This window comes from Diceros bicornis, chromosome 15 (assembly GCF_020826845.1).
Source record: "Diceros bicornis minor isolate mBicDic1 chromosome 15, mDicBic1.mat.cur, whole genome shotgun sequence".
NCBI lineage: Eukaryota > Metazoa > Chordata > Mammalia > Perissodactyla > Rhinocerotidae > Diceros > Diceros bicornis.
This window is the reverse complement of record NC_080754.1, coordinates 21,955,843-21,968,154: the sequence shown is the minus strand read 5'-3', so window position 1 is coordinate 21,968,154 and position 12,312 is coordinate 21,955,843. Positions and strand designations below refer to the sequence as shown.

Here is a 12,312-nt window from a genome sequence, read left to right as displayed (position 1 = left end):
AATGGACTATGGAACTGATTGAAGGGCAGCTCCAAAGGTACACTGGAATTTAAAATGAATCCAGCCCACTTGAGTGTGTATTTTTCTGAGCTTCACATTCAGCTAGCTGGGTTGCAGACATGGAATCAGGGAAAAGGTGAATATATAGTCGTACACCACATAACACATATACGATGGTGGTCCCATAAGGTTAATACCTTATAGCCTAGGTGTGTACTAGGCTATACCATCTAGGTTTGTTTAAGTACACTCTGATGTTTGCACAAAGACGAAATTGGCTAACGATGCATTTCTCAGAACTTGTCCCTGTCGTTAAGTGACACATGACTGTAATCGGGTTGGAATTTTTTTCGGGTGAATACAATATGATTCTTCACTAAAATAATGAATCATGGAATTTATGGTTAGTTAGGAAGAAAGTGAGGATTTGGAAGTGGAAGGGGGAGCCCTGAAAGGTGTTAGGATCAGTTAACTATAGGGTCACTATAGGGTCGTCTGAGGTCAAAGATTATCATTAGAGTTGAAGTATTAGAGGGAGGAAGCTTGAAAGATAGCAGGTGGTAGTCAGAGGATCAGAGGGTGAGATGCTGATATGGACTGTCCAATGCTTTAAACTGGGATGAGAGTGCTTATCAGTTTTCTTAGTGGCTATAATAATTATTTTGATGGATTGATTTGTTAGGTTCATGACTACAAAGAAGGAACCCCAGAAGAGAAGACCTACTATATAGAATTATGGGATGTTGGAGGCTCTGTGGGCAGTGCCAGCAGTGTAAAAAGCACAAGAGCAGTATTCTACAACTCTGTAAATGGTAAAGCATTTTTTATTTCTACCATTTGTTAATGGTCTAGGAATATAGATCATCTGATATGGAATGCTGTAGGATGCTGGACTTAATTTAAGAAAGATCTGATTACTCACAACTCTTAATTTAAATCTGCATATCACATACCATTTTGTTTCTAGGTTCTAACCATGTAATTCAGAACGTTAAATATTTGCTTTGTCTAAGTGTTTCTATTTATATTATTGTCATATGCTAAATATTGAGAAATAAAATTGTATTTTGGGTACTTGACGTAAAACGTGGAACTTTCAAAACACTGTCCCCTGGGAGTGCTGTTCTCCAGTCAGTTGAGTAGGTACAATAGAACCATTAGGAGTCCCACAGTATAAGCCAGATGTCACCAAGATAAAGATTTCTTTCATCTCTCCCTTAGAGGGAGTCTTGTGTAATTATAAACAGCTACCTAATGGTGTTTTTAGGGGTGCAGAAATTTCATCGAGTTATAGATATTCAAATACCTGGAGCAGACTTCCAGGTGGAGGTGTGTAATAGAGCACATAATTGCAATTCATAGAGTTCCTACTTTGTATCAAGGGACTAAACCACTGGCGCCTGTGATTTACCTATAGCGTTTCTTTATCGTCTTCTCTTTTTATAATTCATTCTTTAAGCCACTTTTTATACTGTGAAATATAATTTCAACTTGTCTTTGATTGAGGTACCAAAAGATTTGGCATCTCACCCCTTCCCTCCAGGTGTTTGCTTAGCTATTAATAGGACCTAATTTATACTATGCTTAGACCTCATTCAGTACTGAATGAAGCATTGCATTCAGTACCTTCTTAACTCCTTATATTCTTCTTTCAATAGCTTGTCTTCTCATATCATAAGCTGTTGTGGATACTACAAAAAGAAGTAAAGAAGGTTCTTGCTATTGGATACATAGTATAGAATACAGGATGAGTTGTGTTAGTTCAGACCTATGTCCCATTTAGCTCAGAATTCTGTCTACAAGTTTCACAATCTAATTGAAGAAACAGAACATTCATAAATGAAACAAAACATTGTTATAAGATGGTGGTGTTAATATATGATATCGTCATGCAAGAAAGTACATGATAATGGCATATATTAATAGAATGTATATGGATGAGAAAAACAGTCAGATAAGACTGGTATAATGTTAGGTGATTTTTTAGAGAAAAGGGGAGAAAGAAATGAAGCCTGGTTTAGACCTAGAATCAAGTGATAAGCTTGGATTATATCAGCCAAATGACTTGTCAAAGTTGATATCAATCTGATCTGGCAAAGAGAAGTTTGGATATATAACACTTTTGCTGTTCAGATCTTTTTGAGAAGTTAAGATAAGAATTATAAATAAATAATAAAGACCATTCAAATCCTAGAAACTTTGTGGAATGCTGAGTTGCAAACTTAAGTACTGAAGAAGAAATCCATCTAAATCCGCATTTATTTGATTATTTTTCTATACCTAACTATTCATTAGTGACTTGTCTCGTCCTTGAATATTATTGAAATAATTGTGTATATCCTATGTTAGTTTTACAGATAAGACTGAGATATATTCCTGTTTCTTAAAGGTTAAAAAAAATCCTTGTTAATAAAAGCAAATTTCTGTGTTCTTTCATCCTAGCAATGGAACATTTCTCTTGGTAGAAGCACTCAAGGTTCTTTACTCCGTCTACCATTCTTAGTCTCCTAAGAAACAGAGCATAAGGATCACTCCATTCAAATGCACAGTCTTTATTCTTAGCAATAACTTTCTCCCCTCCATATGCTACTTTCCTCCCACTGTGATGAACTAGGCTGGTAATCCCCAAAAGAAACCTATAAAGTGTCCTACCTCTCTCTCTTAAGATTAGAACATATTCTGATCAACTATCACCCTGACTTCTTTCCTCTGGGCCCCACCTCATAGTCTACAAAGCAAGAACTCTCAGCCCAAATGAAAGAGGGAGAGTAAGGAAAAGGGTACTCAAATGCCCTTAAGAGCTCAAAAGCCTTAAATAGAGATCCTCAAAAGATAAACTCCTCCCAGTCCATCTAATAGCTCATCTAGGCCTTTGTAATCCTTTCACCCTCCCAACCAAAAGTCTCACCCATAATTTTGTGATATTTATACCTGGGAAATAGGGAGAGGAGAAAATATCTGCCACTCTTTTGTCTTAAGTGAGACTTGATTCTGCTTTCTCTCAGCCTTTTACTGTCAGGTTACCTGAGTTCAAATTCTGGCTACCCCCACTTACCACATGACCTAGGGCAAGTTACCCAACCTCTCTGAGCCTCAGTTTCCACATGTATAAAATGAGGTAAAACAATTCTTACCTCATAGGACTGTTCTGAAAATCAAATTAGATAACACATGTAAAGCACAATGTGTAGCACATAAGTGCTGAGTAAATGTTAGCTATATTCTTTAATGGTAGCTCTTTATTCCTTTTTTAAGTCTATCCTCTATCATGTGTCCTTGATGCCTAATAGAACCCCTTATTGAGGAAGGTAGAGTGAGTGCAGTTGGATATGGGGGCAACTGTCAGATCTCTGTTTGTTCCAGATGCCAGGAGTGATACAGATTTATCTGAGCTAGGAGGAACAAGTCAACTATAACTTGCACAAGCACCTTCGTTGTAAAAACTAGAGGAGCCAAATAATTCTAACTCTTCTGCCCTTCTTTTTCCAATTGACATATCTCACGTCTTGAAGATGGAGGAATCATCATTTTCCTGTCCTCTCTTCACAGTAGAATCTGGGTAATATACGAAAGGGTTGGGGGTTTGAAAACCTGTAGTCTTTTGACCACAAGATGATACCCTAAATTCCACTAGGCATTAAAGCTTTCCTCTTTTGTCTGTATCTTATTGTAATAATTACCTGCTCTGCCTTTCTGTCTAGGATCTTAACTGCTTCTGTTTAATTGTATTTCTAAACTTCATTACATTTTGTTATTTTTCCTCAATCTCTCAAAAGTCCATGTATTTTCTATTATTCATATTTCTTGACTGTCTCTTCCTACTTTCTTCTCTGGCATGTTTCTTTTGCTCTATTAACTAAATCTCTTGTAGGTAGCAAGCTTACATAGCTAAGCATTAATTCAATGAACTAAAAAATAAGACTTTTGAGTTGATTTTAGGCCCAGGTGATCTACAGAAAAACATTTTGTCAGCTAAAGAATAGAAATTGTATCAAATTAAATCAATACCATTTTAATGCATTTTTTATTTAATATTTTTGGTGAATGTAAGTAATATGTGTATGTATAATGTCTGTGACAGTACTAGGCACCGTGCAGAAACAGTTAACTTTTCGAATGAATATAATTTCTTATATACTTGATGTAGTTTTGCTTCTGTTTATTGACGAGGTAGTTTTGCAATTAGGACCAGGCAGAGTAGGCACTCAGTAAGTGTTGAATGAAGAAGAAAAGACATTCTAAAAGTTTAATGACATTTTGTCAGCCCTCGTAGAATTACAAAAAGTTACATAACTGACAAAGAAAATTTTGTAGGTAATCATTTGTAAGAATTTCTAGAGGAAATTTTAAAATAATTGTGTCTGAGTTTGTTAGTAATACTAAAATACTAGGTTTGTTAAGCAACCTAATGCTTGTATTTACTAAGCCTCACTTTGCCAATTGTAAAATGAAGAGGAATTGTTAGAATATCAACATGTTTTCTCTGATTATTTTAGGTATTATTTTAGTACATGACTTAACAAATAAGAAGTCATCCCAAAATTTGTATCGTTGGTCGTTGGAGGCTCTCAACAGGGATTTGGTGCCAACTGGAGTCTTGGTAACAAATGGGTAAGCCCAGATTACTTCACAATTGGTTTGAAATGTTACAGCAATCATAGGAATGTACCCAAAATAACACTTTGTAAGATGTTTGATTGGCAAATATTTTCTCCCAGTCTGTAGATTTTCTTCTTATTGTCTTAACAGTGTCTTTCACAATGCAATGGTTTTTCATTTTGATAAAGTCTCATTTATCAAGTTTTTCTTTTAGGTATTATGCTTTTGGTATCATGTCTGAGAACTTTTTGCCTAATCCCAGATCATGTAGGTGTTTTGCTATGTTTCTTCCGGAAGTTTTAGAGTTTTAAGTTTGCTTTTAGATCTGTGATCCTTTTTGAATTAGTTATAATGTGTGAAGTTTTGGTTGAGGTTGACTTTTGCGTATGAATGTCCATTTGTTCCAAAACCATTTGGTGACAAGATTACCCTTTCTCCATTGAATTGCTTTTACTCCTTTGCCAATAATCAGTTGACCATATTTATATGGGTCTGTTTCTAGACTCCTTAATTCTGTTCTGTTGATCTGTGTGTCTATCCCTTCAGCAATGTCTTGATTATTGTAGCATTAGAGTAAGTCTTAAAATTAGTGTGATTCCTTCCACTTTATTCCTTTTCAAAATTGTTTAGCTATTCTAGCTCATTTGCTTTTCCATATAAAATTGAAATCGGCATGTCTATATTGACAAAAATTCTGCTTGAATTTTGATTGGAATTACATTAAACCTATAGATCAAATTGGGGAGAATTTTTGGTGCATTTTCCAATCCATAAACACAGTATGTCTCTCCATTTATTTTTTGAAGCAAATCCTAGACATCACATCATTTTGTCTATATATATTTCAATGTGTAACTTTAAAGGATAAGACTTTTTGAACATAACCAAAATATAATTGTCACACTTAAAATTTAACAATAAGTCTTTAATATCACATATTATTTTAATTTCCCCAAATGTCTCATAAATGTTGGTTTGTTCAAAACAGTATCTAAATAAGGTCCACTCATTGTGTTTGGTTTCTTAAGTTTCTTTTGATCTTAAGTTCCCCTTCCTTTTTTTTTTTTTTTACCCTCTAGCAGTTTATTTGTGAAAGAAGATGCCTTGTTTGCCCTGTAGAGTTTTGTATATCCTGGATTTTGCTGATTGTATCCCTGTAATGTCTGTTAAATTTGTTTCTCTGAATCCTAAATCTTCTCTAAAATGGTAGTTAAATATAGTGGTCTGAAAGATGCAACGTTTTTTGTTTTTGCCAAGGTGGTATTGTGCATGTAATACAATACCTGGTTGTCTGTCTCTTTGTGGTGTTAAGGTATTATCAGCCTTATCTATCCATTAGTTTTTTACCTAATGGTTTAAAAACAAAGAATCTAAAGATCTGGTTTCAAATTGTATGTAAGATTTAATGAAAGTGAGAAAAAAGGAAAGCTGAAAAGAGAAATAAGAGAATAAATTGTATATATATATGGCAACACATATATGTTATGTTACATTTATAATACTTAAATATGTTAATGTGCAAGAGATTGTGCAAGACTACAAATGACAGAGATATATGTGTATCAAAGACGTTTGATAAAAATATATGTAAAAATTTGCTTGTGAGTCGGAGTTAGTGAGTATAGGAAAAGGAAATAATCCAAAAGGGGGACACTCTCAACACTTCATTCTCTAATAAAGCAAATTTCAGTTTTAGACCATTTCTCCTAAGTCAGGGTTGATGTTGGCAAGAAAAATCAAAGATCTTTAACTCAACTTATTATTGGCTTTGATGCACTAAATAGAATGATAATATATTTATGAAATGGGAGGTTACATAGTTCAAAACACTTGTGTTCCAAGGCTGAACAGTAACTGAGGCTCTGTAAGATTATTATGAAGGGCAAAAAGATTTGAAAATTTTGCACACACCCCCAATTTAGATTATTCAAAGAGAAAGAAAAGTAATGTTAAAGGAAAGAAAAAAGCTGTGCTCAACCGAGTTGTATTGATTGTATTATGCAATATTGATTTACTGTCATAAGGTGTTTACAACCAGATTTTGCTGACTGTTGTAAATTGAGCTTATAACATGTCAGAAATCCAAATCTGTTTTATTTCTCATATGTGAATAGAATTTAAATTAATTCAGCAACATTGGGCTCTATGTTCTTTTCAGTAATAGAAAGAACACCACTCTGTCCTTTGGGTAAAAATAGAAGAAAAGGATTATAATAGCTAATGACCCAAGACCACTAACCCTAAATGATTCGTATTGCCTGTCCTCTGCCTCCCGCAGCTCTTGTGTCAGGACAAACAACTATTTGGTACTTAATTCTTTCCTTTTACTATTCATTTTGCATTTCAGCTGTTTCCTTCCCTTCCCATTTGTTGAATCCATCTTTCTCCAGGCTATAGCATCACCTGTGGTTGATTTCTTCTGGCCTTCAGCATTCCTATTTCTTATTTTCCTGAAATGATCTATTTTTCTTTATTATTCATAGACAGAAATGTGTATGGTAGATATAGAGCTTTTACATACCCCAGAAAGCACCTAGAAGCTTACCATTTTCCCCTCTGGCACAAGGCTTGAGTGCCGTGCTAGGTTCCTGAGTTTTCTCTCCACTGAGGTTTGAAGCCACTCTCTGCATCTGCGCAGAAAAATTCCTGAGCTGTTAGCTTTGAGAGAAGTCAGTTTAACCTACTTTAGTACACCTGGTGGGCACTCAGCTATTCAAGTAGTCTAGAAAGACTCATGGGAACAAATTTTGAGTAGTTAGATGAATAGTTGGAACTCCATGGATGGTAAAGATGGATTGATACATAAACAAGTAGATGGAAGAAATTGGGAGAAAAGTAGTTTTATTGGTGATGGGTGACCAAGAATCAGTGAATTATCAGTCAAATAGTATAAGCTAGCTGAATTTAAATATTACATATCTACATCAGAAAGGTAAATTCTCTTCACCTCTTCGTTATTATTTATCACAGGGATTATGACCGGGAACAGTTTGCTGATAACCAAATCCCACTATTGGTAATAGGGACTAAACTGGACCAGATTCATGAAAACAAGCGCCATGAAGTTTTAACCAGGACTGCTTTCTTGGCCGAGGATTTCAATGCAGAAGAGATTAATTTGGTGTGTATTTTCACTAATGCATCTTTGTATTATTATCAGGTGCAGGCAAAACCAAAGACTTCCTAAGTCACATATTCTCACAAAAGAAGCTTTATACTTGAAATCAGGCTGAGTTCTAGTCCAAAATGTAGTGAAGATTGGAATCAACATAGATTGTCAGATGTCCGTAGTCATTTCAGCCTCCTTGTATGCTGATCTGTTGTAGTATTCAAACTTTGTTCTATGAATAATGTCAATGATGGGCTTTTTCTTGAAAAGATTTTTAAAAATCATACCAAAATCAAAGTAATTTAATTAATTTTTTTTTAAAAATAATTAAATTAAAGTGACAAAGAAAGTCATTGATACTGTACCTTGATTATTATTTCTTTAGAAAAGCCTCTTAGCTTCTTAAACTACAGAATTTACCTTAAAGGGCAAACAAATAGATAAATGAGAAAATTACAAACTGTGAACCAGGTGTGATTCATAAGCATTAGTTTATATAAACTTACGTGTATACAGAGGATTGAGTCTTTCCCTGAGATATTTTGCTCAGTTAGAACTGGGCGCTAAAAAGGCTAAGAAAAGTCCTCGTATAAACCACTTAGTGTTGCCCAGAGAAGGATTCTGGCCAGCAGCTTCAGTCATGGTTTATGTGTCATTGTTCACAAGTAGGATTTCTGCCACATATTCAATGCACTGGCATTCAGACGTGTGGTGGGAGTGGTGGCTTCATAGTACCAATGGGTACCATCGATTGATCACTTACGTGCTGAGCGCTGTTCTAGTGCTTTACGTACATTATCTCACATGCATTATCTTCACATCATGCCTATAAGGTAGGTCTGTTATTATCCCCATTTTTAAAGATGAAGACTAGAAGCAGAGAGAGTTAACTAGGCCAAGGTTACACAGGTCAAACCAAGCACTCTGACTTCTGAGACTGTGCTCTACATTTAAGCCTATTTTCCACTTAATTATCCTTCAACTAACATTTTGGAGCTAAAAGAACTCTTAGAAATCATCTAGATTAACAGTTACCCAACCCTGACTGCATATTCGTATTACCAACAGTATCTGTGAAAAAATTTGAATAACTACCCCACAGCTGGAGCTTTTTATTCATAAGGTCTGGCAGAAGGACCAGGACTCTGTAATTTTAACAAGTGACCCAGGTGATTCTGATGCCCTTACTCTGTGGGTCAACATTTGTGAACACCGCTTGGTTCAACCTCACCAACAAATGAGTCAGCTTCTGTCTACCATTCCATTGTTTTTTACCTTCTACTTTGCCTTATTTTTCTTAGCTGCCACCATGGAATATTCAGCATATACCCCAAGTGGTCAGCACAGGACCGTGATATTCCAAAGGATTCTTGCTACTTAGAATGTATAATATCCTTGTTGAAGAAGTGCTGAGGTTACTTCATTTGAATGTTATTTCCAAAGGGAAATTGACCATTCAATACACTTAATTCGTTGCAGTAATTACTTTTAATGTATTTTGGAATGTATCTGTTTCTAGTGCCTGTGGATTTCTGTGACAATCACCTAGATATGTTTTTCCTACTTTACTGGCAAAGGTAGGGTCATCGTTTCATTGTTAACAAGATGTAAGGTACTCAAGTGGCGGTACTTTGGCAAACACTGTCTCCACAGAGTTCATGTACAACATACTTTTGTCCGTTATCAGTATCTGCTTCAAGAACACAGCAGAAACAAGAGGATCTTGAGTATGTAGGGAAGAAAAAAGGAAGAGGAGAATTGGATAAGAGTTTCAAAAGGAGCTAGCAGTCAAAAAGACTCAGCAAGTAAATATAAAGCCTCAACTAAAAAACTAATTAACAATATTAGTGCTAGCATCTTTGATTACTGTATAAATTTACTTAAAACTATAGAAAAGTAAGAATATAACTTGTGTATCCATCAAAGATGGAATCAAAGTTAACTTGTGCCTGAAAAAAGGCAAATTGTTTAAATTATGAACAGGGAGAAGATTACTTATTTTTTTAAATCCTGATAAGTTTATTTTTTCTAGTACAAATTTTTGTCTATGTGTTTACTTCCAAGTGAGCGTATTGAAGCATCTTCCCTAGTTAATATTCCTTTCTCAAGCTTAGACAAGCTATTTAGAGCTATTAATTTTCAGGCTTTGCCTTCAGCCATGATCAATAGCAGATGGCTCTGTCAGCTTTAAGATTCTCATCCTAAAATCATTGGGTTTCTCTAGCTTAGTCAACCTGAAATTGTAGATCCTTAGACTTAAGTTTTGGGGAGACTTTGTTTGCTGCTTGATTTAGTTTTTGTGTTTAGTACTTCAGCTCTATTTGAAATCATCTCTGAAGTCTTTTGACACTCTGATAACTACGTAATCAATATCCATTTTGTAAAACATATCTACCATTAAGTCTATCTAAGGTTTTCTCTTATGTGCCCCAACTGCCGTATAAATGTGTTCAAACGTTATTTCAAATACAACAGTTTGCACAATGATAGTTCAGTCTATGTAATCCATATATAGAATTTTCTTTTATTATGTTAGCTGCTTTTGTGTCTGATAATTCAATCAGATAGCATTTTCTTGGAAAGAAGAGAGAAGGGAGCTAATATTTCAGTACCTTCTGTGTGCCAGACATGCATTATCTCATTTAATTTTTACAAAAATCCTATGGGATAAGTGAGGTTACCCCATTTCACAAATGAGCAAGCTCTACTTTAAAGATTTCATAACCTAACCAATGTCACACAGTCTAGAAATTTGGGACAGATATTTGATTCAGGGCTTGCTGGCTTCAAAGACCTCTGATTTTTCTAGTACTCTGTGATCTATGAAAAGTTTGTTGTAGTCTCTTTTATTGTGGTTTTGGGAAATGTATTATATAGTTTCCAGCCAAATTTTAAAATGTGAGTCTTGGAATGTTGTATATGGATAATATAGGTGATTGTTACAAATTCATTGGAAAGGAATCACATAGGCTTCGAGATTACAAAACAGAGTAAATGCAACAACAGTAATTTTAGTAATTTCCCAAGGGACACAGATGATCTACAACTGAAAGACAAATATCATTCTTGCAAAGAAGCCTATGTGATATCCTCATAGTTTGGTCTTAGGTGGCATTTGAGGTAAAAATCAAAGTACAGTCATACGTCATTTGATGGGGATATATCCTGAGAAATGCGTTGTGAGAAATGCCTTGTTAGAAATGCATTCTCACAAGTCCGTCCTTGTGAGAACATCATAGAGTGTACTTAAACGAACCTGTAGGGTATAGCCTACTACACCCCTAGGCTGTATGGTACTAATCCCATGGGACCACCGTCGTATATGCTGTCCGTCATTGAAGGAAACGTTGTCATGTGGTGCGTCACTGTATTCTCTCTTGAGGTGGCAAGTCAATGATGACAAGCAAAGGCAACACAATGCTGGAATTCCAGGAAAAGGATAATAAACCTTTAAGGAACATTAAATCATTGTAATGATTTAATGTTCCAGATTGGGGTGTCTCTTCTGGGCCTCATTTTTTCCCTATTTTTAAAAATCCTACTTAATATATCTCTTATTTATTATTGTTTACTTAATTATTATTAAATAATAATACTTAATGATATTTAATAATAACAAACTTATTGTTTATTATCAAAAAATATGTCTGTTGTTTATTATTATTTTAATGGCCTACCAAGAGATGTAGTACCCTGCAGTCAATGAGAGAAATCTCTGGCAACTGTTCTATTTGTTCTTTGCTCTTCTTAAGTCTTTATTCATGCTTCCTACTATTCGTATGAACTGCACAGTACTTAATTAGTTGAGCATTATTCAGTAACTAGTACGAAAAAGTGAAGTGTTTGCTGCTTTTAATGGCTCTGTCTGCTTTTCAGGGTAAATGTAGGTAGGTCACCTGATTAGTATGTTGGTTTTGTTATTAGTAAGGTATTAGCACTCTTGTTTTCCTTTATGAATTATTTGATGATGAATATGTTCAGTGTCCTCTAAAATTGCTTAAATAACAAAAGTAGCCTTATCTTCCTTTAGTGCTTTTCTCTTTGCTTTGCACATTATAATTTGAAAATTACATGAATATTTTATGAGAGTATTATGCCTAATATTTTACTATAGAAATGTGCAACAGGAACAGTAGTAACTAACAAAGAGCTTATGTTTCCTAACTTTTAATTGTGGATCTTATGTTTTATCTTCTAGGATTGCACAAATCCACGATATTTAGCTGCGGGCTCTTCCAATGCTGTCAAGCTCAGTAGGTTTTTTGATAAGGTAATGGCTTCAATTAAGTTATTTTTAAACTTAATTTATATATTATGAGAATTTAAATTTTTTGTAGAATGCTTTGTCCTTTTATTCCTTTGTCTTAGACTTCACAGCCTGAATAATACTTGTTTTGATCTGTCTTATCTGTTGTCTTATCTTATTGCTCAAGACCTGCTGGCATATTTGTTCTATCAGCAGTGTTCTCTAAGCAAAGGATGAAAGCTACTGGATTTAAATGGGGTTTTTTAAAAGATACTTAATTCTCCTCCTTAGAACAATTTATGTTTTCCTGTTTTCTAGCTTTCTTTGTATTCATTCACCTCCTAACCGCCACAAAAGG

At 34.8% G+C, this 12,312-nt stretch overlaps 1 protein-coding gene across 1 annotated transcript in view; it reads left to right on the top strand.

Annotated features, from left to right (window-relative positions):
• The window catches only part of RABL3 (RAB, member of RAS oncogene family like 3), a 37,299-nt gene that overhangs the window by 20,415 nt on the left and 4,572 nt on the right, over window positions 1–12,312 (top strand). The window contains exons 3-6 of the mRNA XM_058555873.1: window positions 683–812; window positions 4,497–4,611; window positions 7,570–7,720; window positions 11,907–11,978. Of these exons, the coding sequence (XP_058411856.1) occupies window positions 683–812; window positions 4,497–4,611; window positions 7,570–7,720; window positions 11,907–11,978 (468 nt within the window). The remainder of the gene's footprint in view (window positions 1–682; window positions 813–4,496; window positions 4,612–7,569; window positions 7,721–11,906; window positions 11,979–12,312) is intronic.